General features: G+C 40.9%; 1 protein-coding gene across 2 annotated transcripts in view; it reads left to right on the forward strand.

The window, feature by feature from the left end:
• LOC139771295 (neural cell adhesion molecule 2) overlaps positions 1-23,662 on the forward strand; it is a 70,660-nt gene that overhangs the window by 34,636 nt on the left and 12,362 nt on the right. For both annotated transcript variants that reach the window (XM_071703952.1, XM_071703953.1), the window contains 3 exons: positions 17,001-17,152; positions 22,975-23,119; positions 23,271-23,401. In XM_071703952.1, the coding sequence (XP_071560053.1) occupies positions 17,001-17,152; positions 22,975-23,119; positions 23,271-23,401 (428 nt within the window). The remainder of the gene's footprint in view (positions 1-17,000; positions 17,153-22,974; positions 23,120-23,270; positions 23,402-23,662) is intronic.

Consider the following 23,662-nt stretch of genomic DNA (forward strand, 5'->3'; position numbering starts at 1 on the left):
GTCGTCGCCTGAAGACAATAACGGGACTAATGAGCGATTAGCAAGAAGGTGGATAATGAGAGTGAATATCGCAACTGGGAGAATGATTGATTGTTAATTCACGAGGAATTGTTCAGCAGAATGAAAAATCTATATTATTTCGTGTAAGCTGCAAAAATGAAAGAGCTTCTAAATTATCGAAGAGAGCAAATCTTTAATTAGGATGACTTAACTCAATATTAATTCCAATGATAGATTCTTTAATTTATTCGAGATAAATTTTTCTCTAGGAAAAATGTTTAATATTTAGTATTAAATTTACCGATTAAAATCTTTAATTATAAACTTTAAATCTTTAATTTAGATTTTTTAAATGTAAATCTTTAATTAAAATTTTCGTAATGAATTGATGTTTAACACAAAAAAACGAGGTTTTACTATTTCTTCGAAATTAAATTTATCAACCATTCTTTTTCTTTTTAATTTCAAAATTATTATTACAAAAGTCAATTATGAACAAAAGATATTTTCAAAATGTAATTAGACCGAATATTTCTGGAAGGACTCAATCTCGAACTCCATTTAGATAAATAAAGGATGAATGCAATTGTCCTATATCCAGATTCAGTAAATTGAACTCAACTATTACAAACCGATAAGTCAACAGTTTATCTCTCTACTGCGCTCAATAAGCACTTCCGTAGCAAAGGTCTTTCGCACTTTCGTCCTCACGGCTTGACGCGTCTCGCTTTGCGCTTTAACGATTTGCGAGATCGCAACCACGTTTAAAAGGAATCAAAGCGATCGTTCACTTAGTCGTGCCCTTCCTCTCGGCAGCATTTCATTATCTGCGCGAAATTGAATCTGCCGATCAATTACCCGTCTCCGTGTGAAGTGCGCCTTCTTCGCGCTCTCGAGAATAAGAAGAAGGCTCTCCTCGGAAGGTTCTGGCCGCGCGGGCGATTGCCGTTTCTCCCTCCGGAAAATCCGCATCGGATCTCCGTATCGCTCTTGCACCGGAACGGAGGATGCGATTGCATTTCACCGTCTCGCGATTTCTTGCGCGCGATGTACGCGTAAGCACGCGCACGTGGCGGGGACGCGCGTCGCCGATTCCGGGCTGCCGTCGACGGCTCCTTATCCGCGGAGTTTGGTTTTCATTCGCTTTTGCAATTCAATCCACTGGGCTTCTTGCGGGATATTCGCATCCTTCTCCCGCATGTCGCGTTCTACATTCGAGTCGGCGTTTCTGTCGTTGCGCGACTCGTTGAGATAGTCCCGATAGTCCGGGATTATCCAGCCAGAGCATCAGTTCGTCGCGAGAGAGAAAGAGGTATATTATCTAATATATCGCAAATCACCACTTATGATACAAATATATAGGTATGATCATTAGTGAAATCCAATAGGAAAGTGAAATTTATATCAAAGTGAAATCTATCAGACATCTTGGGACAATGAAACGCGACGTAACAACCAAATCTCGAAATATTCTGTAATATCGCTCTTATTTATTGTCGTCTGCAGAAAAAGATTTCATGTAAAACTTGCGAACAAAAATTTTAAAATACCCTGGAATATTGAATATTAAATTATTGCGATATTGAAATTAAAGGAGATTTTCGTTTCTATTTCGTTATTCCCGGATGAGTTCACAGAGACGTGCAATCTCTTCGAGTCAATAGAGCCGGAGGGTAAAGCAGATTAAAGCTGAAAACTTAAAGGCAGGGGTAACCGCTTTCCGACGACCCGAATAACTAAGAGACTAAATTTGAGAGCGAATGAACGAATGAGATTTTAATTAAAAATCTTACAGGTGTATATATTCCTGGATATTCGTATCTGGATTTTTCATACAATAGATTTTGAAGTAACCTCTGTCATTACTTTACGTTATATGTGATTATAAATACGCAATGTTTTTAAGGACTTTTTAGAGCCCGGAAGCGTCAATAAAACGGGAAAGTGAATCAGTTTAAAGTTGAAAACTCAAAGTCGGGGGAGAGCAACCACTTTCTGGCGACCGGAACAATCAACAGGCCAAGTTAAATGTCTGAGTGAACGAGCAAGTTTTTAATTAAAAATCTCACTCATTTATCCACGTCCCATTCATCCACCGTTACCTGTGTTTACTCTCACAACTTACTCGAGATGGAAATTTCGAGGCGAAAGAGATACGCTTTTTTTAAGGGAAAAAAATATAATAACTCCTTTATTTCCCGTAAAAATCGTGTTTTGTCTTCTGACGTCGAGATGGGGGATCCCACGCAATTCGCGGTGCGAGGTCGTGCCATGACGCAGGTCAAACGCGTGTCCAGCAGCACCGCATTAATGATTACACCGTGCAGCCGCGTGTACAGCATCGAGGAATATGGTAATCCCGCAAGATTTAAAGCCTCTTCCACGCTGCTGCAGACCAAGTTCCGGAACAACGACGGGACAATTACTTCGCGCTTCGATGAGGACAATCGACTATACAGGATGCCTCAAAGCTCACATACTTGGCCCCTCGGTCATTTTTTTTTTAAAGAAATTGGTCTTTTTCCGTTATATTATCTGTAAAGATTATGAAGCAACACATGAAATTATTTTAGTATTACGTATTTCAAAGAAAACAAGATAAATATATCAAATTTTAAATACTGATCCAAATTAAACTTTGTTGGAGAATAAATAAAAATAGAGCTTTCTTGTATTTTTTTAAATGCAGTTTTAAACTTAACTTAATAAAGCCATTTAATTATCGACGGTATATAACTCTTGATTTCTCGACATTAAACTCGTCATTTTTACCGTCATTTTTCTTCTCGTGACTCGTAAAAAATATGCGGCCTTATGGAGCAACCTGTATAGCGGCAAAAGCACGTGTCAGGTTTGATAAATGCATGCACTTGGGCGGCCCGAGTTATTAGCTGTACACCGAAGTTACTGCAGCAGATATCGTAGGGTTTCAACAGTCTCGTTGACAATCTTCCCCATCCCACAATGTCGCAATGATTACGTGATCGATGGAATCGTACCCAAACGCGAAACATACCTATTATTTGATGGAACACATAATCCAATCTGTGACACGCAGCGGCATCATCGGTGTTGGATGAAGAATTGTGAACAGTTCTCCCGAAAATTCCTCGCAGGTAACCCAAAATGCTTCGTCTGTGTAACGAATGAATTTTAAGAATGTACTAACTGTGTACTAACTGTTATTATAATGCAATCTAATTACATCGGAAAACAATACGCCGTGCATCATGCAAGCATGGCGTTATTTACTCTTTCGTTAATCAACTAATTAGCCAATTATCCGAGACTTGCTATTATCCGGAGTTTGTTATGGCGAAAAAACATTTTCAACAGAGCATTATAACGGAAAATAATATCTTCTGCGAAAAACTCGGCGCTTCATTAGTTTTCTAAACAACCGCGTTATAGAAAATGTACTATGCGTATAATAAATCCGGCGAAAATGGAGGAGACGCGGATGGCTTTGATATGAAACGTGGTATAACTGACATTTTTATCGAAAATAAGTGAGCGTATGTGTAAAACATGAAAGAAAAATAGATCCGTGATTAAAGTGGGAAAATTCGCGGTATTCTGTAGAAATAATGTTAGAATATGCTCAACAATATTTTTTCTTCAAATGTTATTTCTGATATCCCGCAATGATGAAAGTACCAGTTATTATCTATACAGTATAGATATTTAAAGAGTATCTCTATTGAATATTCAGATGTCTCGCAATATTTAAATGTTGAAATATTCATATGTATTTAGTTAATTAATCACGACACCTTTTTATAGACATCGACGTTACATTATATTGTGTTATTACATGATGTTTTTGTTATTTCCCCAGGAGAGATGCTTTTCCATAAACGAAGAATAATGTTGTTTTCATGTTATAATGTATTCTCAACAATCTGTTTTCATACTAAAATGAATTTTCCTATAACAGCAAATAGCGATAATATTTAAAAATATATTCAAAAATCTGAATATTGAAATGCATTGATTATGCAGCTGCTCATTAAATCAAGGGATTGTTTCAAAAAATTTGTGAAAATATCTATAATATATTACAAGAAAAAGGGGGAAAGACAGAAAAAACTTATAGGTATATAAAACAAATGTTCATAATTTGTACATTGTCATTACAAGTAAAATATATTTTCAGTATAATACAAGCTTCTAAACAAGTTTTCATAATTTTTGAAACACTTGATCAATTTTGTGAGTCACCAGAAAGGGATGTTAGTATAGACAAAGAAAATAGGACCTGAAAAGTTGACGGTTATCACTTTATTAAAACTGCTACAAAGGAGATATACAAATATATTGCTCTGGTAAATATTAAAAAATAATTTTTTTTTAATATTTACATATTAACTGTGGGGGGGGCTTCGCTATCATGGTTTTATTTCCCCATCGTCGCTTAATCCGCGCAGAATGGCGCGCGATATCAACGACGCCTTCATGCGCAACCCCCCGTGAGAAAACAGCACCCAGTGTGGCTGTGTGTTTGCATTTCCCGTGGAACGAGCCACGATGATCCACGGTGGTGCCCGTTGAAATGCGGCAGCCTTCCTTCTTCCACTCGGTCTGAATAGGCGTACAACCGCTGAATAGGAGATGTTCCGCTCGCGGCTGGCCTGAATTTTCAGCTACGAAAATACTGCCGAGCAGTTCAAACAGAGAAAGAGAGAGAGAGAGAGAGAGAGAGAGAGAGAGAGAGAGAAGATGGAAGATGGAAACGTAAAAGCAAAGGAGCGGTGCGAAAAGTCTAGGATTCTCTCTTACGAGTAACCCTTACAGGGCGATTCAAGAGAAAACATTGCTACTGTACCTTAGAAGAAGATAATCTCAGATCACAATAATCATTGATAGATTATAGTCAGTATTAATTCTTTTCATTACCTCTTTTGTAATTACAAGAATTCTCACTAACTCGTTTTGCACATATATGTATTCGGTGCCATTTATTACACCGCTCTAATTACCTTTATCATGGTAGCGTCTCTGTATTACGTAAAATTAATTAAAGTTAAAATAATATTTTGATATTAAAATTAACATTAATTATGTTAAATTTCTACTCCATTATCTCTAATAATAATAATCTCGTGCGAAAAGAACCAATTAATTAATTTTTGCGATGGTATTGATAAACTAATTTCGCGCCATTTTTTATGGCACTTGTTTAATCTGCAAAGCAAGCAAGATAAATGTTCTGGTTGATCCTTGAATCGTCTTGTAGGATGAACCAAATAGAACTTTTTGCGCATACACGTACAGAGGCGGGCGACACATCGGAATGAGGACGGAAATACTTTAGCAGCTCCGGGCAAGAGAAGCCTATCATCGGCTCTTCATGAAAACCCGGAAGCTCGTCAAAAGTAGCTTCGACTCGCTATGTTAATAACGGCCGCTTTTGAAATTATTCAACGAATTCTCAAGAATTTTATTAAATATCGATCAACAACTAATTAATAAAAATGAAAAACGGAATTAATATCAATCACCGTTATTTATACAGACGGGTAGAGAATTTGCCCTCGTTCCGGTAATAATTTCGCAAATAGCTGGGATTCCAGTTTCGATTGTTGTTCGTTGCTTCGTCGCGTTATATCGGCAGAGGAACTCAGATTCTAGATATTCATGGAACACGTAACGCACGGTACTTCGGGGCTGAGGAATATGTCGAGAAAGTTTCATTTTGATAAAGGCGACGGTCTCACTCACGGTGTGAAAGTTCATCTGGGAAAGAACGCATATGTATTAATGTTGAAAGAAAAGCATTCGGGTGCTTTCATTACGGCGCTATAGAGCGCGCAGTGCACAGCGTGGCGCGGTACATCTCGCCGCAATTTCTTGAAAAGCATTGAGAACAGAGGGAACACGATGAAATTGAAGCTATCGCGGCCACACGCCATTTTTAAACTCAATTTGCGCTTTGTGCTGCGCGCAAATAATAATCTAACAGCACATCTAACCACTCTCCCGATGCTAATTGACCTGCGAAAATGATTATGATTTAAATATGCCACATTGCGACAAATTGACGTTTAGCACTGATGGTCACTCCGGATGAGCCATGCAAAATAGAATAGATGAGCCAGTTGAGACATCGAAAGGGAGCTCTGTCCAATATAATCTAATGCATTTATAAAGATACGACTAGAGATGTTTGAGGATCGGATTAAATGACATCATGTGAAATTCATTTACAGCTCAGTGTATGACAGTTTTGACTAAATTAGATTGAAAATTTTATGTAATCCAACCCAGTTTTAACGTATAATTTAATTATATCCTAATTAAATAATATAATTAAATTTTATATATATATATATTTAATTATATCACATATATGTACATTACGTTGATTTATAAAATTGAAATAATTAAATTATACGTCATTTTAGCATGATTTATTTTCACTCTGCATTAGCAATTTACAATGATCTATATTCTTAAAAGTCCGTTTTATATAGGTATACAAAATATTTATACTACGTATAAATATAGTTTGCACATTCTCCATGACTACTATATACAATATTCTAGGAATAACAAGCTATCTACAAGATGAATTGCAAGTATTTGCGAGTCTAGACTAATTCCAATTGAACTTATGATATTGTCTCTCCTTAGAGTTTACTGAGCGTTTTCGTAGTTCCTTGTTTACGTTTGGGGAACAGCAATATAGTTACAGGTACCTCTCTCTCTCTCTTGACCAAGTCAGGAGACAGCACTTGCTATTCGCGCAACAATTTCGTTACAGTTTCCGTACCCTGTCCAAAGGTATCCAATGTCCTCTCAATTCTCGCAAGTCAGAATGAAATATTGTTTACACGTTTCCCTTGAATGATTCATCCTCTCCCAGCGAAGGCGAAGTAGACAACTTCTTCACTTCGTTCGTCACTCACGGTGAACGGGGTTTTTTTTTTTTTTCGGAGAAAAAAGATTGCTTACATAATTTAATCTTCCTTTACTTTGGACTTACATCGCGCGAGAGCGATGCTCGAGAGGTGAAGCGGCATATATCTCCGCCTTTCCCCGAAACGAGGTTCTCGCGATGGAGCCTCGAGGTCTCTCGGTGGTGCACTCGCAATATCATCCCCCGTTCGTACCCGCGTCCAATACACGCGTGTGACACGGCGAGCCCGCTTGTTATAATGCGCGCGACAAATCCCCGAGCCGCCGGAATTGCGGATTAATGAACGGTCTCGTTATGCGACGTGAGTCTGCCTTGTTTATCGTCAACTAGTCAACCGTTCTGTCGCGCGGAGGAACGATATGGTACCCTTGGAAATCGATAGTCATTAGCGTGCGCACGTATACAGAAGCCAGTCAGTACAGACGCACGTAAACTACGGATATACGTTTGCTTTCTAATATATACCTTTTTACGTACCTACATGTATTATATATGTAAACCGCAAAACGCAGTCGCGCGCAAATAGAGACTCATATAATCATTAGATTGAGCAAACTGTGTACACGTATACGTGCGCAGACTTCGCGGCCGTTTCTAAAAGGGCGCGCTAACGATGGAGGAGAGAAGGATGAGCAGAATGACGTAGTTAGACCGTGTAGAATCACGGGAGTCCCGGGGGACGGAGTGTCACCGACAGGCTCCTCGCGACGAGCAACCGCGAGAAAACTTTAATGCACGTTGCCGAGCTAGGTTGTCATAGTTCGCAAATGCGGGCCAATTTAAGTTAATTCGTCGCGACGTCTGTCAGAGGACGCGCAAGCTGCGCGGCTGAAAAAGAAATTCTAAAGTTCTTTTCCCTTTGTCTTTCCTCCTTCCGATAAGCATTGCGCGTCCCCCCCCCCTCCCCCCGCCCCGAATTCTTTAACGTCCGTTTTCGAGGAATATCCGTGCGAAGGAGGTCTATCGTATCCAACTGTTTCAAATTTTATCGATAACTTGATATCTCGCTCAAAAGTCCTAAAATATTTGCCAGCTCTCTCTCCCGCGGGAGAATATCATATTCCTCGCACGTTGAAGTACGAAGGAACGGAAGTAATAAAAGCGCGGTCAATATCGGGAAAGATCCAATCAGCAAACGGGGTTTTATCACTATTCGCCTCGTTTTATCCGAGCACATCCCCGTTCGCCGTAGCCGATTGGTTAGCTGTAATAGCTCTCCCTTTAAAAACCATCAATGCTTCAATACTTCTGTCTGAAGATCCTCCATTTCCATGCCTCCATTTCCCCCGTCGCGCAATCGTTCGTGGTCATTAATGAGGCGAATCTAATTCTACCATGGTTCCGTGCTCCTTTTACAATAAAAATATAAATGAATATATATTCCATAAACAATGCGATAATGCCGAGAAAGCAAAAAAAAAGCTACGAACGAATAAGAACAAGCTTTTGCACTTTGAGGGAACTTAAGTAGCATTACCGTGGTGGAGAAAGAATCGAGATGGGTCCTGTTAATACTTTTTAACACAAATACGTATTTCCGGTCGTTAAAAGTCGCCATTTTCTAATTAAGAAATCTAATAATTAAATAAAACGTGTCCAAGCGAGAAAATTACATTAGCTTGTGCTAAAATTTTATTAGAACTGTAAAATTTAAGGACAAGATTAAAAATATAATACATTTTAATTGCACTTAAAATATTTAAGATATAATTTACGTTATATTTATAGCAAACATAAAAATATATATTTATATAAAACGCTATCGTTGAGAGAGACTCTCGCTATTAAATTATCATGAAAAAACATTTGTATGTACTGTTCAAGTCTTTCTGTTCTTACAATCAAATTATCTTAATTGCTCGGCGCCCGATCTTGGGAATTAAGGGTTGAGGGTCGATTCTGAAGGAGCTCGTAGAAACCGCGGGGTAGAAAGGCGCGGGTAAAACGGAAGAGAGTCGGATATCCTTTTTGCGACGGACACCATTTTCGTTCCATGCTTTTTCCACCCGTCTTCCCCTTCTCGCCGGTTACGACGACGGCTTTCATCCAATTTCCCCTTGTCTTGAGGAGCTTCACGGCCCCGCATGGCCGGTGCTTAAATGGAAGTGTTCTTTCGTGTGGCATTCGACACCCCGCGAGACCCATTGTCAGCCTAGAGATTGACAGGGTTTCCGTCCACGCGTCCAGGTCGCAGTGATTTTTCTCTAAAGTTGCGACCCTCACGAGGGTCGAAGTTACGTTTCTTTTTCGTCGCCATTCCCATCTTTGATCTACGATGCCATTTTTACCTCACGATTTTTCATTCTATTAATAGTTACGAAGTTCGCGGGGGGGGATAGGAAGGCACGGAATAGCCCATCTCCGTGCGATTCAACATGATTTTCACCGAAGACCTTGGCGCGCGCGCGCGCCCGATCAGGAGTTTCGAGTTAATGCAACCGAGCTATCATTTCCGAGCATTTCGCGACGTCAGAAATCTATTACCGCGAGATTGTACGTCTGCAACCGCGTTTGAGAGATGACCCCGGCGGCTGTGGGCACCCCGGCTGTGGAACCCGGAAAAGTTCGACCGCAAACCCGGAGTAAACTGTATCGAACTCCAAATTACTTGGCCGCGTAAGGATTCACTTTGCGCGTTAACGGACTAGAAGTTGGGCGGTGTATTACCCGAGCGGTGTTTGAGGGAGCTCTGCGCACGAATAAAGACCCGTGTGGCCGCAAACATTAGTTACCAGTTAATTAAGGCTTAACCCATTTTACCTGCCCTCTCTTTTCTAGGAGCGGAATTAGAAGGGTCGCTCGAATGAGAGAGTCAATCCGAATTACGGTTAGCTCGGATTACTGTTTGCCGTGCGGCACGTCAAATTTTCGGGTACGGTCTATTCCCAAATGCAACGCAACGTCCGTGTTCGAACAGAGAGCACTCCGCTAATAAATTATACACATCTTAACCGTGGAAACCGGTCGGTGTCGTCGAGGCAATTTTCCGACGTCGATCGATACGACGCCGAGGCTCGTCTACACGTCCTCCTGGCCTTATCACCTGCCGGAATAATCGGCCGCTATAGGTTCTCATTCCCGCGGATTAACGCGCGAAGCTCGCGCGCGTGATCGAGCCGCGTTGCTTATCCGCGAGAGAGGACGAACTGAGTTACAATTAACTCTTAATGAATATTTATGATGCTCCGGCCGGCGGAAATTACGTCGCTCATTGAGTTAAAACCGCAGACAATAGGGCTTATTTGCCATTTCCACGCGCAACCCGGGCGTACGCCGAGAAGTCGCCGAGAACTCGGTCGCCCGCGCGCCGCGAACGAGACGTGTATTACACCGTGCAAAAAGTTGGTCGCAACGAGTTTGCGAGGAGCTCCGGCTTCGCGACCGAGGAAAATGCTTTTCCCTCGCGCGCCGTGCGTGCATGAAGAGATACGGAACTAGCACTGCAGAAATAGACGACAACGTTACGAGAAATTACGCCGCGGAATTGTTGTCACGAAATATTCACAGAACTTGGAGCAGATTTTCTTGCATTTTCAGAAGTGATTAGCGCGCTCTGGGAAGGATACTGTTAACTTTTGGAAAATAAAGAGAGTTTCGTCGGCTGCTTAAAAAATTACAACCAAAAATCCATTATATAGTTTTATAAATTCAACGTTTCTTTTTCCTTCTTGTTAAATTTGTTATTTTTTAAACGTAACGACCTTGGTATGCGGTTACGGAATTCTAATATCACGTAACGATTGCTTGGATATATGTTTTTTTTTTGTACATGACAGTTTTGATATGGTTTTCGCGACGTTAATTGCGTTTGATAGCCGATCCCGAGAGGCCGTTTCCAAACCTGCAGCGAGGTGCGCGCAGAAATATATACGCGTGTAACGTGCGTGAACCGGATTTAGGTAAGAGAGGCTGCGACTTCCGACCCGATTGTGCACCCGTGGGACGTGATCCGCGGGGAAAACGGTTGAATGCGAAATGGCACGGAACGTCGGTCGGTGCGCGATACAGCCGGTTGCGTGGAGCAAATTTTCCCGCAGGTGCACGCGCGATACGGCATTTACGGCATTCGCGATGACGCGGCCTGGAGAACAATAGCCGCATCCCGATTTCGCAGGTTTCTGGATGAACTTAGCGAGTAAAGATAAAGCATCTGTGTGTGCGCGCGGAGGAGCCGCGATAGATAGCGCCATAGCGGTACATATGCTGTACATATATGCGTCGAGATTACGCTTATAATTCTCTGTGTACCTGCGGGATCCGGCTGGATCCGTGTTCCTATTTGACAGGTATGTTTGATCAATAAAAGAGACAAAGCGCGAGAAAGAAATCAATGCATGGGGAATTGAAAGATCCTCACGGCAGATCTAAGTGTGTTATTTTAGCTGGAGCTCTCTTTACACATTTCTTACCGTTTTAAATCACGTCCTTTAACACGATTGAACGTATTAAATGACGTAATTTATCACATAAAGAAACATGTAAAAAGAGTTTCATTCTAATGTGTTATTTTTAGACGTTTATGCGTGTAAAAATAACACACTTGGATTTGCAGTGCTGTGTCCTCCTAATTCGATTTAGTTCTATAAAAAACGTTTTGCAAAGCAACACGGAAATAAACTCATACAACAGCCGAGATAAATAGAATTAAATATTTTATGCGTCACCTAATGATGATCTACTTTCGATCTAAAAACAACGTTTTGAATGACGGCGTCACTTATTAACGCGATTCATGAGAACAATATTAGAACGGCGCTATTAAGTATTCAGGTGTATTCAGGTGAATATTCAGATACGTAAACGCTTACGTCTGTATAATTGAACGCTTTAATGGTGCATCTTTAATGGTGTCGAATGGCATATACGCAATTCAACGACGATTGGCGTGTCCTACATGACGATTGGCCTACCGTTATAAGCAGATTTAATACATAGACGTGCGATATGTGGAATTTTGCTCTGAAGTGACAGCTAAATCCACTAATATCCGCCAACATGCTAATATGATTTGTAACTCTCTTGTGCACGTGTGTGCGCCGTGGATAAAGCCATGCTGAATCCACACCCATCCGCCGATACGTCTGCCTGTTAATATTATTATTAGTATTATTATTGAATAAGCGAAAACACATTTGCGGGGCACGGAGGAGGGAGAGATGCATCCAATTCCGCAATGCAGGTTAATCTGCTTAAGTTACGCGTATTTCCTACCCTTTGAAAGCAAATTTGTACATAATATATACATATGTATTAAGCATATGTATGTGTTATACAGTAGCATATACATGACATATGTTTAGTTTAAAGTAACGCTTTGAAACAATTACATTAACGTTACATAATCGTTTTAATTAATTATAAATTATCTGCATCACGTTATTAATAATGATTTATTATTAAAAATGACTGTAAATGTAATTAATTGTTAATTATTAATTATGCATTGAAAATCTACGGTTGCCTATTGACATTTATTTTTCTCATCTGTATTATACTGATAAATTTTGTTGGAGGTTTGCTAAAATAAACAATTAATGCATTTGCCCTCACACCCTGCCCGATAACATAATCAATTACGAAGAAATCATGAAAAATAAATTTATGAAAATCATGAAAAATAAATTACAGCTGTTAGTCACTTTTAAAAATCTACCGCATTGCTAAATCAATCATTTTTCTTTCAAGAAAATAGATCTGCCATCTTCGTAAGTTTTTCTTCCTTACCGCAAATAAATTATTGACAATGATTAATCTGATCGTAGACTCGGCCGTCGGTGCCCGGTAAACACGTGATGATCGATAAGCGTACGCGATTTACTCGGTAACTGATAACTGCCGGTGCGGAGCCAGCGAAAAGAGGATGACGTAACGCTTCAAAAAGGGTTAAACGTCGCGGCGACATTATAGCTGGCATTAATTAACCGGGCATGCCGAGGACTTATTTTGTTAATGAAACGGTCGCTTGATTAAGATGCAAACGAGGACGCTTCTCACGTACGTGCACGTAGCCACCACGCGTCGGCTCGGGCCTCGCCTCGTCTCGCCTCGTTTTAGCCTCCCTCCCCCCTTTCACTCCCTCCGATTGTGAGTCCATAAATCTCAATCCGTAAACTCAAACACCGGCGGAATTGCAAATCGTAAGTAACAAACTGCGGCGCAAAGACTCGCGGCATCACAACGGAGGACGGGCGGACGGATAGCCTCCCACGCTCTTTGAAGCGGAGCGAACGGGAGATCGGTAAGGCATCTCGCCTCGCCACCGCGCCACCGCCGTCATTCCCTCGCGCCTTCGTCAATATTAGGTTTCCCCGTGATTACGTAATAAAGTAAACGTCGTTTTAACCCCTTTAGTCGGCGCGCTATCGACCGCCGCTCGAATTAGTTCGGTGCAAGTCATGTAAATTAGTCGGGAGCCGTAACTCAGGGGGTGGAAATTGGGGAAAGTGGTAGCGGCGGCGGCAACGGCAACGGCAATGTCGGGGGGGAAGGCGGCCTTATTGCCGGTGGCGACGGTTTAGAATGCCTGAAATATTACGCCGGCAATCGGGCTGTCTAGGCGCGATGGCGGCGGCTGCGGCGGCGACGGTCGCGGTGTGATTAAGCGAGTTTCTTTCTCGCAAAATGAAGGTGTTTTCGAAGTGACCGCGGGCTGACCGAAGTAGGAACGGTCGCCACATATTTCCAATTGAATTATTCACACGAGCGAATCACAGAACACTGACTTTATATTAGCCAAAAATATGTGGTTTAAAAGCTTATTTAATTATAATTCCGGAATGTATCCTCTATTCGATTTCACAGAACGCTAATTTATACGAGCTAAAAATATGTGGTTTAAATGCTTATTTAATTATAATTTCGGAACACATCTTCTATTCGTCTAGAGGAATTCTCTGTCGTTTTAAAAACAAAAAAGATAAAAGATAAAAGCAAAATATGATATTTTATGTGCTGAATACAAGCTTGTGCTACCTATACTTCACTTATGATAAAAATCACCATTCAATTGAATCGAGAAGTTCGGAAACCCCATTTATTCGATAAGCCAGACTCTTCAGGACGGAAAAAGATATTGTTGTGTGGGGCTGCTGTTTGAACTGGAATATTTGTGCGCTTGCTAGCTCCATCACGCGAGTTATCGAAGCTTGTGGTTTCTATCTTCAACGAGTCTACGATAAGAATACGATAGCCCATGTAATTCAATTTCGCGAGAAATGGGATATATTCCGCTTCTAATATTTTCCAAATTTAATTTGACTCGTTTTTACACGAAGTGTCAGAAACATTATTCCGTTTGTCAAAAGTTTTTTTTCTTTCAGTATCTGCAATTTTTCATTTCAGTATATAAACGTAAATATTGAGCGTACTGTGAGAAAGTACAATAATTCTCGAAAGCCGCGATAAGATACCTGGCTTTTCCCAAAATAGCAATAAAATCCTTTTATTCCAAAATGCGCGCGCGCTTTATCCGTCAATAAATTCACGATAAAGCTGAAATTACGAGCGATTGAGGTATATGAAGCGTATGCACGCGGCATAATTCTGTAATCGATCTTGAATTATTGAGTGGAAGTAAAACTGCAGGGCGGAATAATATCGGCCTTGCAGGATTTGCACGGTGGGCAGGAAGATAGAAATCGGCTTTAATTAATTTCATTATGCGCTCCTCGCCGGATGGCCGGAACCTATGTCGGGATGATGGAGGGGAGGATGACGGTTTGAGGAAGCGGGGCAAAAATGCAACACCACTCTTTTTAATTAATAAATGTCATTTATGAGGCGCATACCCGTCCGTTACTCCGATTGATGCTATTCAAGACCGACAAGTTTTCGCTCAGCGTCTCCCGCTCTCTGTGTTCGACGCGTCGCGCGTCGGAATACGCCGTTCTCGCGAATAATTACCGCGCGATCCGCAAATGGACGTGCGAAAATTACTTTAAAAGAACGACGAAGATAGATCGTTTCCGTACGGATATTTTCGGTCCATACAGCTTGTGACGCTTATCGCCGCCCATATCACGCCGTAAATCAAGGAACTTCCATAATGTATGGTCCTATAAATACAATAGCCAAAGCCTTCGGACGGCTGTACGCAGCAGCGTTTACCATTACCGATTTGCCCGGCCGGGGGCTTCCAGTATCCACAAAACCATCGTTCGCGGTCATTTTGCCGCCGTTATCGACAATCGCCTTACTCGCGCCTCTATAAATTCTCAGTCACATCGCGTGCAACGTACGGGTATAGTCGAGGGCAACGCAACGGATCCGCAATTTTCCCCCGGGTTCAACGCACTCCGGATGAAAATCTTTATCCGCGCGGCTACTGGAAAATTCAGAGGACACGCGAATAATGGTATACGTGTGACATGACTTCACAAGTGTCAAATACATGTTTGTTAAACTCCACTGTCCAATAATATAGAAGATAATATCTATTCAACATTATATCTGTCCCAGAATAATCGTAATTTCTCTTGAAATGTTTTGGAATTGATTTTTGAGATACATTTGCATATATCAATCTCATTTTATTAATATCTATAATAATATCTATTCAACATTATATCTGTCTCAGAATAATCGTAATTTCTCTTAAAATGCTTTAGAATTGATTTTTGAGCTACATTAGCACGTATCAATTTTATTTCATTAATGTATTATATTAAAATTATACTAAAATTATCGTGACTTTAAAGCATATAAAACAAAAAAAGAATAACCGAGATAATGATTAATTCTAATATCAGAGAATAGGTAAAGTGTAACTATTCAGTATTGGCAAGAAGTCGATATTTCGATAGTATATATAACTTCGGCGTTCTATATATAGAGCCGCGGCGACAATTTTCCGAATAACTTCAATTCCTCGTGCGCGAGCCGAAGTGCGCGCCGATGATGTATCGCTTTATAACAAAGAGGATTTATCAACGTCAATTTGGCGTGCAGGAAGGTACGCGTCTTGCGGCCAGCGACCCGCTATAACGAAGAAACGAGCGGCGCGGCGGTCGAGGGCAGCCGGGCGGTTAATTTTACTCGCGCCGTTATCGCGGGGACGTTAGAAGAATGAGTGGGGTTAATTAATTGCGGACCTTTTTTAATTTGTCTTGCTAGGCGCCGGGATTACCGCGAAATTTTTAAACCGATACATCCAGTCGAGAAGCGGAAACGGTAAATTGGAGACACTTTGTTGAAATGCGAAAAGGAGGTTTGGGAGAAATTTATTTAACTCGGAAAAAGTCTGCGATGATAAAGAAACGTGGTGATAAAACGTGTAAAAAAAAACTCATCTTGGGTAAGAGAAAACTTATATGCTATATAAGTTAATCAATTGTCGAGATTATCGATTATTTTATTCGGCTTTATACATTTTTGTACATCAACTTATATGGTGACTTACGAGTTACGAAGAGTTTACGTTTACGGAAAAGATCTGCAAACGCTCATTGCTAAGTCGCCTTGAGAAACACTTGAATCGTCCTGAAAAAGAGCGCAAGATGGGACGCAAGATTAATTATCCTCGCTCTAAATTAAGTTATTCACTTTGTTATGGTACCTGAGCTATCGCACGGCAAGATACATAGCGCGTGATAAAGTACGTAAGAGAGCGGAAAAGAGAGAGCGCGCGTGAGCGGTAGGATTAATGAGGAGAGGGAAAGTTTATGATCCTACGCTTAAAATTCGTCATACCGCGGCTACGCGACTGCAGAGGGGTATAGGTGCACCTGAAGAGACTTTCCAATTCGGCACGTATGCCGAATATTTTCTATCTAAAATTTATTAATTCTGTCCGTTTTAATTTAGCTTTAGGAACCATTTCTGTATAGCTGAAATTCATAACTGTGATACTTGACATTTTTCCGTTTGACTTGGAACGTTCAACGTAACAAATAAAAGTGACCTCGACATTTTACATCACTTAGGTTAAATGAAAACCATGCTAATACAAGTTGATGAATTTAAACAAAATAAAAATTCTTTTTATGCAAATTTTGTGAAATGTTTTAATATTTTTTGCAAGCATTTTGTCAAAGGATAGGAAAAGGTCAGGCATTGTTTAACCAGTGAATTGTATAATTTTCAGTCAGCCCGTTGGAAGTGAAAATAATTGACGGAAACCGACCGCTGTCAGCGGGCAAGAAGTACGACTTGGTCTGCACAACTTCCGGTTCCAGGCCGCCGGCCAGCGTTACCTGGTGGAGGAACGGTCAGCGTTTAGCGGATTCCAAGGAGACCGTAAGTGTGTTCCTTGATGGAACAATTTTCGTTCCTGCGCAAACGTACATTCCGCCCAGCTACTCTCGGCAGCGCATAAACTTGAATTTACAGTCTTAGATAAGAGAGAATCCCTTGATCCCTTTATCAAGAATATATTATATTAATGCATATTCATGTGGATAGCTAATTCTTTCAAATAGAGAAATGGAAAACGTACTATTTCTTTAAAAAATATACTATGAGACCATTTGATTATTTCTTATATCAACGCGTTACTTTTCTGATTATTCTATTATTTTAAACGTGAACGTGAACAAATGTTGTAATAACTAAGTTAAACTGTCCGCATGAATGCCAAGTTAAGCTACTTTATCGTCTATGGTCTCTAATACATTAAAAACGCATCTGTCACCGCTAAAAAGTTTTCTCCTATGCGTGTCTAAACTTTCGGAATTTTTCTCACATATTTACTATGTTTTCGCCACACTGTAGAAGATATCACGAAAGTTTTAGAGAGTCTTTCTCCTTTATTTAATTTATATTTAAAAATTGAAGAAAAGAATCGGAAAGTACGAGAGAAATTGATGAAAGGCCGATGTCGAATATCAGGTTTATATTTTTGTCATCTTCGACCTCATTATATTATAGTTATCTTTATGTTAATTGAGCAGTTACCAATATTTCCATAAGCTTTCTATTGTCTTCCAGCCAATTTTACATCGAATCGATGTAAAATTGAAAACACAGTATATAAATAAATACTATATTCGATGTAGTGATTGTAATGAATTGGCCAAAACACAGTAGAAGATCTAATAACAGAAATATTCGCAATTGCTCAATTAACATAATAACAATTATGATAAGAACAAAAATAACAAAAATATTAATCAGTATATTCGACAGTATATTCGCGATCATTCATCGATGTGAAATCGACATTGATTCGACAGATCATTTCTAGACGGGATCTTTTCCAATTAAAATTTTTGGTCGTATTGGTCATTCACAATAGTTTCGAACTATTCAATTTGGTCCATTGACAATAGTTAAATATCCGATTGATCTCTATATTAACGAAAGATGATTAATCTACCGCTGCGCCTCGATTCATCTGGTTGACATGTGTCTTCCTAATTTCGCGGCGAAGCTGCAATTTCCACGTTCAATCTCCGCGGATTAAGCGACGCTAAAAAAAAGACATAGGCCGATTACGTGATTGACTGCCGTTTATAGTGAAGTGTGCCGTACAGGGATTATGTCTAATTGACGGGAAATAAAACTATCTTTGAACTACCTCGTCGAGGCATATTTCTGGTGAACGTCACGTTGAGATAAAAGAGAGCACGACGCGCAAATGATTTAATGAAATTAAACATTAACGATAACTCTCAACGTATTATCGGCTTACAGCTGTAAGTAAAACTGTGATAGCTGATTTTTCTCGCATATTAATCTCCTACTTTTGTTTTCATTCTGTTTATTCTTTCTTTTGTTGAAGATTTCTTGGAGAATATTTTTTAACGAAATTAAATATTATTCCAGACGTGAAACTGGGATAAATAACACGTTAGTTAATAATTCGAATCAATTTTCTTCATTTTCTAGAAAGAAAAAAAAATATTGAGACAGTACGCCGGCAATGTTGTAAAACTATTATTTGTTTGAATTTGTTTTAACAGTTCAAATGTTTTGTTCACAAAGTACGAAATTCCCTCTATATAAATCTTGCATCGATTCACCGTGGAATTGAAAATAAAATGAAAAAAGCTAGGGACTGTTTTATAACGATGTTACACTGTCGAGTCGTATACTGCGTTCCGATAAAAAAGCATAACGTTTCATCGTTACGGGATTAATCAACGATAATAATGAAGAAGTACGTCGCGAATATCGATAAATCTAATTACGGCGCAGCTCGAATAAAGAATATCTCGCCGGGGCGATTACGATGATACTTGATCTACGAGTACGGAATCCTCTCGCGCGTGCATACTTGCTCTCTCTTTCTCTCTCTCTCTCTCTCTCTCTCTCTCTCTCCATCCCTTTCGTTCCGATACAATTCATTAATTCATTCAATTTCATTCCGAACGCGCGGAAATAAATTTCGATTTAACGTAAATCGAACGCTCTAACCGGGTCGCGGCGTTTCTGTCGCGAGAAACGGATGAAGGTATTTCGTATACAGAGCAAACAAACGTCAATGGAAACGCGGATTAGCGAACGAAATGAAAGAATGTACTTTCGAATAAATTGACCCGTTGTCGGGCGAAATCGAGCATCGGTCGCTGTTTATTCTACTTCGATTTCCCCGCGCGCCAAACCCCCGATAAAACACACGGCGCACGCTGGGTGGGTGCGCGCGCGCGAGGAAATGCGGTGCACACGGACGACGACGCGCGTCGTATCCGCCGCGTTTTGATCCGCACTTAAGACGACGACGTAAATATTTGCCGGGTAGCGGCGGATTAAAGGGCGACGACGAGGGGCGAAGAACTTCCGCGCGAGCCGTGCGCGGGGAAAGAGAAAATATTGTTTCAAAGTCGATACTCGCGCTGGGCGACGCGACACTGGAGATTGTTTCGCTGCTTACGCAAGAAAGTTAAACACGGAAACGGCGGCGCGGCGCGGCGGGCCGAAGGGGAAGAAAATAGGGCGGCGAGAGAAACCGGTGTAATCCACGGTGGAATGTTGACCGAGTACCGAGGAGAGAGGCCCGTTCCTCTTCTTACTTTTCCCGTAATCACGCAGCTCCCCGCTCCGTCCCGCACGCGGCGATTACGCGACCGCGCGCGCAAAAATAGCGCTACCGTGGTGTGTACAAACAACACCCTCGTAAACGAGGGGTTTTCGCGCCGCGCGCGAGTATTTTTCCCCGCGTATCGTATCGTGGAATTGCAGCAATTATGTTAATCGATTCGACCTCCCCGGGATGCGCGGCCGGAAATATATTTTTAATGGATGGCGCATCTCATTTCGTAATTATCTTTGCGCGGGCCACCGCGTGAAACGGCGCGAAGCTCTCCGCCGCCATCGGAACGAAATTAGAGCGCGAGTCCCCTGCCGTTGATTTATTCCCCCGGCAAGACGCGAAATTTATTATTCGCGCGCGCTCTGTCTCTCTCTCTCTCTCTCTCTCTCCTCTCTCTCTCTCTCTCTCTCTCTCTCTCTCTCTCTCTCTCTCTCTCTCTCTCTCTGCCTCGCGATTATTTTTTAATCGCGCGACAGAATCGCGGGCGGTACCCCTTTATCTCATTACGTACATTCATCCCACTCCCTCACGCGAGATTGAAGGCTCAGTTATGTGTCCACTTTTTTCCAACGCGATGGAAAAAGTTGAAAAACCGCGTACGGGAATATTTTGAGATTTTATGAAATATTTTGCGTGATATTTCGTTCAGAGATGTGAGTAATGTGGACGATGCATTTTTCTGACTACCCCGCACTATAATTCCCGTTTTATGCGAAGAGCGTAATCCCTAAACTCGGTTCATTGGGCTGAGCGAGCGTTTGCACGAGCACGAATGTTTAATTCACGAAACGTAAAGCAGAGTTATTACGAGGCGCTTCATAATCCATGAACTTGATTTTTCATAAGCTGCGAAACTTTTAAATAGCATAAAATTGTGAATTACGCTTGATTTCGGTATGACGGTAACGATATGTTGGTAAAAATATAAAATATGAGAGGTGCAGAAATAAAGCTTTTGAATTTTTCGTGATTTACGGCAAAGTTTAAAAAAATCTTGGTCACGGTGTCATTCTAAATTATCTGGATTTTTTAATTAAATATATTTTATACAATTAATTTATCGACATTTTAAATCAGCAAAGAGCAATATATATTTTGCTACATAATTTTATCCGAGGATGATAGCCGTTCAATAAAATAGTTTTTACTTTACTATTAAAAAAGGTAAAAGAAGAAAAATATATAAATTTCGCATTTTTCCCCTCTTTGTAAGAACTCTGTGCGTAAAATGTGAGTGAAAAAGATGAGAAAGTTTTAAGCAAACACATGTTAGATGAAAAACAAAGGGAAATTAGAGCGGGGTGTGCAAGAGAGTACGTTAAATTGTATCGCAGAATAAAAGTTAATTTTTTTCAAGACTAATTCCTAGTTTTCGTGATATATTGACTACGCCTTCGATACCTCGGAACTACTCAAAAAAACATTTGCTCGGACAACATAGAACAAACAATTCTCATGAATGTTTCGACGTCGTACATTGATCGATTGTTATAAAACTGAAACACACGTTCACCCTCATGTTTTGCTCGGTTTGTTCTCCAATCAAAATTGATGGTGAAAAAAAGTTCGCTTTCCGTCATTAATACGCGTTATTTAATCGTTTCCGGCACCGCTGTCAAACGACGGGCCACTATTTACGGAACGTTAAACGTTAAACAAATAACTCATTTACGAAAAAGGCGGCTTTGCCAGGTTTTCATCCACTTTCACGTGTGTGCTCGCAAATCCCTCCGATTGTACGGATAGTCAGAGATAAATTTCGGCGATCGTATATCGACACGAGGGAGAGCGGTTAACCGGCCACTCGACGTACCGTGCCGGGCGTATCCATTAAGGCATCGATTCGCCTTAATTACAAGCGCGAATTCGCGGAATCACCCCGCGACGCTCTGATTTAAATTATTCGACGCCTAACGACCCTTTTACCAGGGGCTCGTAACCGTGGTAACAATAATTCTCGCGCCACCCTCGCAATGAGACACACTTGCGCGCGGCCGTATTACCGCCGGGATACACGTGCGCAAGAGAGAACCTTATTTTATGGTCACTATAAGGAGCTGTACGAGCCTTGGTCGAGCTTGCAAATTACATTGAGTGCGCGGTCCGACGTGTAAATCGAATCGGAAGTCCTCCTCGGGCGCGCGGCTTTCCACATAGATGCACGTCTGATTATTCTTAAGTGTCTACTACTTGAACGAGTTTCGTAAAACGAATCGTCTATTAACGATTTTTAATCGAACGTGATTATATCTGTAAATATCATAAATATTCTTTGCCATTTATTTTTAAAAATTCCTCGTCCTTTCTTTAAGAATAAAATAAAATTTGAAAAAAGTTAAATTAAATTAAGTAAAGTTAAATTAATAGCTCTTATAGAATATATAACGCGCTTCGTATTAAGTAATTACTTGACGGAAAATTAGAAACCTTATTAAAAGAAAATTAGAATTTGCTTGTTTGAACGAGCTGTAAATATATTTTTTTTAAAATGATTCCTTAGTAATAAAATTGAGAGATAAAGCGATACAAAATTATATTACCGATACACATCATCATCCGTTGCTACTTTAGAAGTTTCATCATGCGTAAGATAAAGTTTCTTAAGCCACTGACAGATGCGTTTTTAATATATTAGATAAAAGAGACAGCCAAGTGTGTGTTATAAACAACCTAAAATAAGAAAGCGTGGGATCGCTTATTTACCGCTTGAGCACTTCTTCACGTACCTAAGTCGCGGAAATTAATCAGGCACACGTATATTGAATAATTCAATGAAACTTTGTAATGACGGTTCGGCCCCTCAATAAAATAAAGGCTACTTCTTTATTGTTAGAAAATAGACCGATCCCCTCGAGGAGGGTAACGAGAGATTGATCGGGAATTTCGACTATAGCTAGCGCCGACTCTCCAGGTCGGGTGATAGATTCGCTTTTAATATACGGGGGCTGAAACGTCGGCGCCGTCGATGACAGCGCGCGGGTGGGTAGGCGAACGATCGTTTCGATGAGGAAAAAGAGAATAAATGTGACGAGTGTCGGCGGGGGTGGACGCCGGGGAACCGGTGAACGTTATCATAATGTTGTTACAGACCTCCGCCGATGGGAACACGACCACCAGCGTTTTATCTTTCATGGCGACGAAAGCAGACGCAGGCAGACACTTGTCGTGTCAAGCTGAAAATCGAATCATGGGAACCGCGCCGATAGAGGACGGCTGGGTACTCCAGATACAATGTAAGCTCATAAACGGCGACGCGGCCCCGAATCCGGCTGCGTTCCCCTCCTGCCGGGGCGCGCGCCCGGCGGCGGCGCTCTCTTTCCTTATTTATTCAGACGCCGGGAATCCGGTCGATTTTGACGGTTTATCGAAGGTCGTGATTCGCAGACACGCCGGAGACGCAGATCCAGCTCGGCACGTCGCTGAATCCGAACACCATACGCGAGGGCACGGATGTCTACTTCGACTGTCTCATACAGGCCGAGCCGACGGTGTACAAGGTGGAATGGCGGCATCAGGTGAGCGAGAGAGCACAGATCTTATTCAGGATAAAACCATAAACGTTGTTTTACAACGACTTCTCAACGACGGGAATTCCCGAATCTGATCCGATGATGCGTTCACAGATATTCAATAATTTATCAAATCATTACAAACCCAATTATATTGAAACAAAACATGACAAATTACAGGCAAGTAAATTACATGATAAAAACAAGTTGATTCTCTCTCAGATATTTTCAAGAAATAAATTTTACAGAGAGCATCGGCAGCGTAAA

The sequence above is a fragment of the Temnothorax nylanderi genome, unplaced genomic scaffold, assembly GCF_030848795.1.
Source record: "Temnothorax nylanderi isolate EJ_2023f unplaced genomic scaffold, tnyl_v1.0 TNYL_tig0038_pilon, whole genome shotgun sequence".
NCBI lineage: Eukaryota > Metazoa > Arthropoda > Insecta > Hymenoptera > Formicidae > Temnothorax > Temnothorax nylanderi.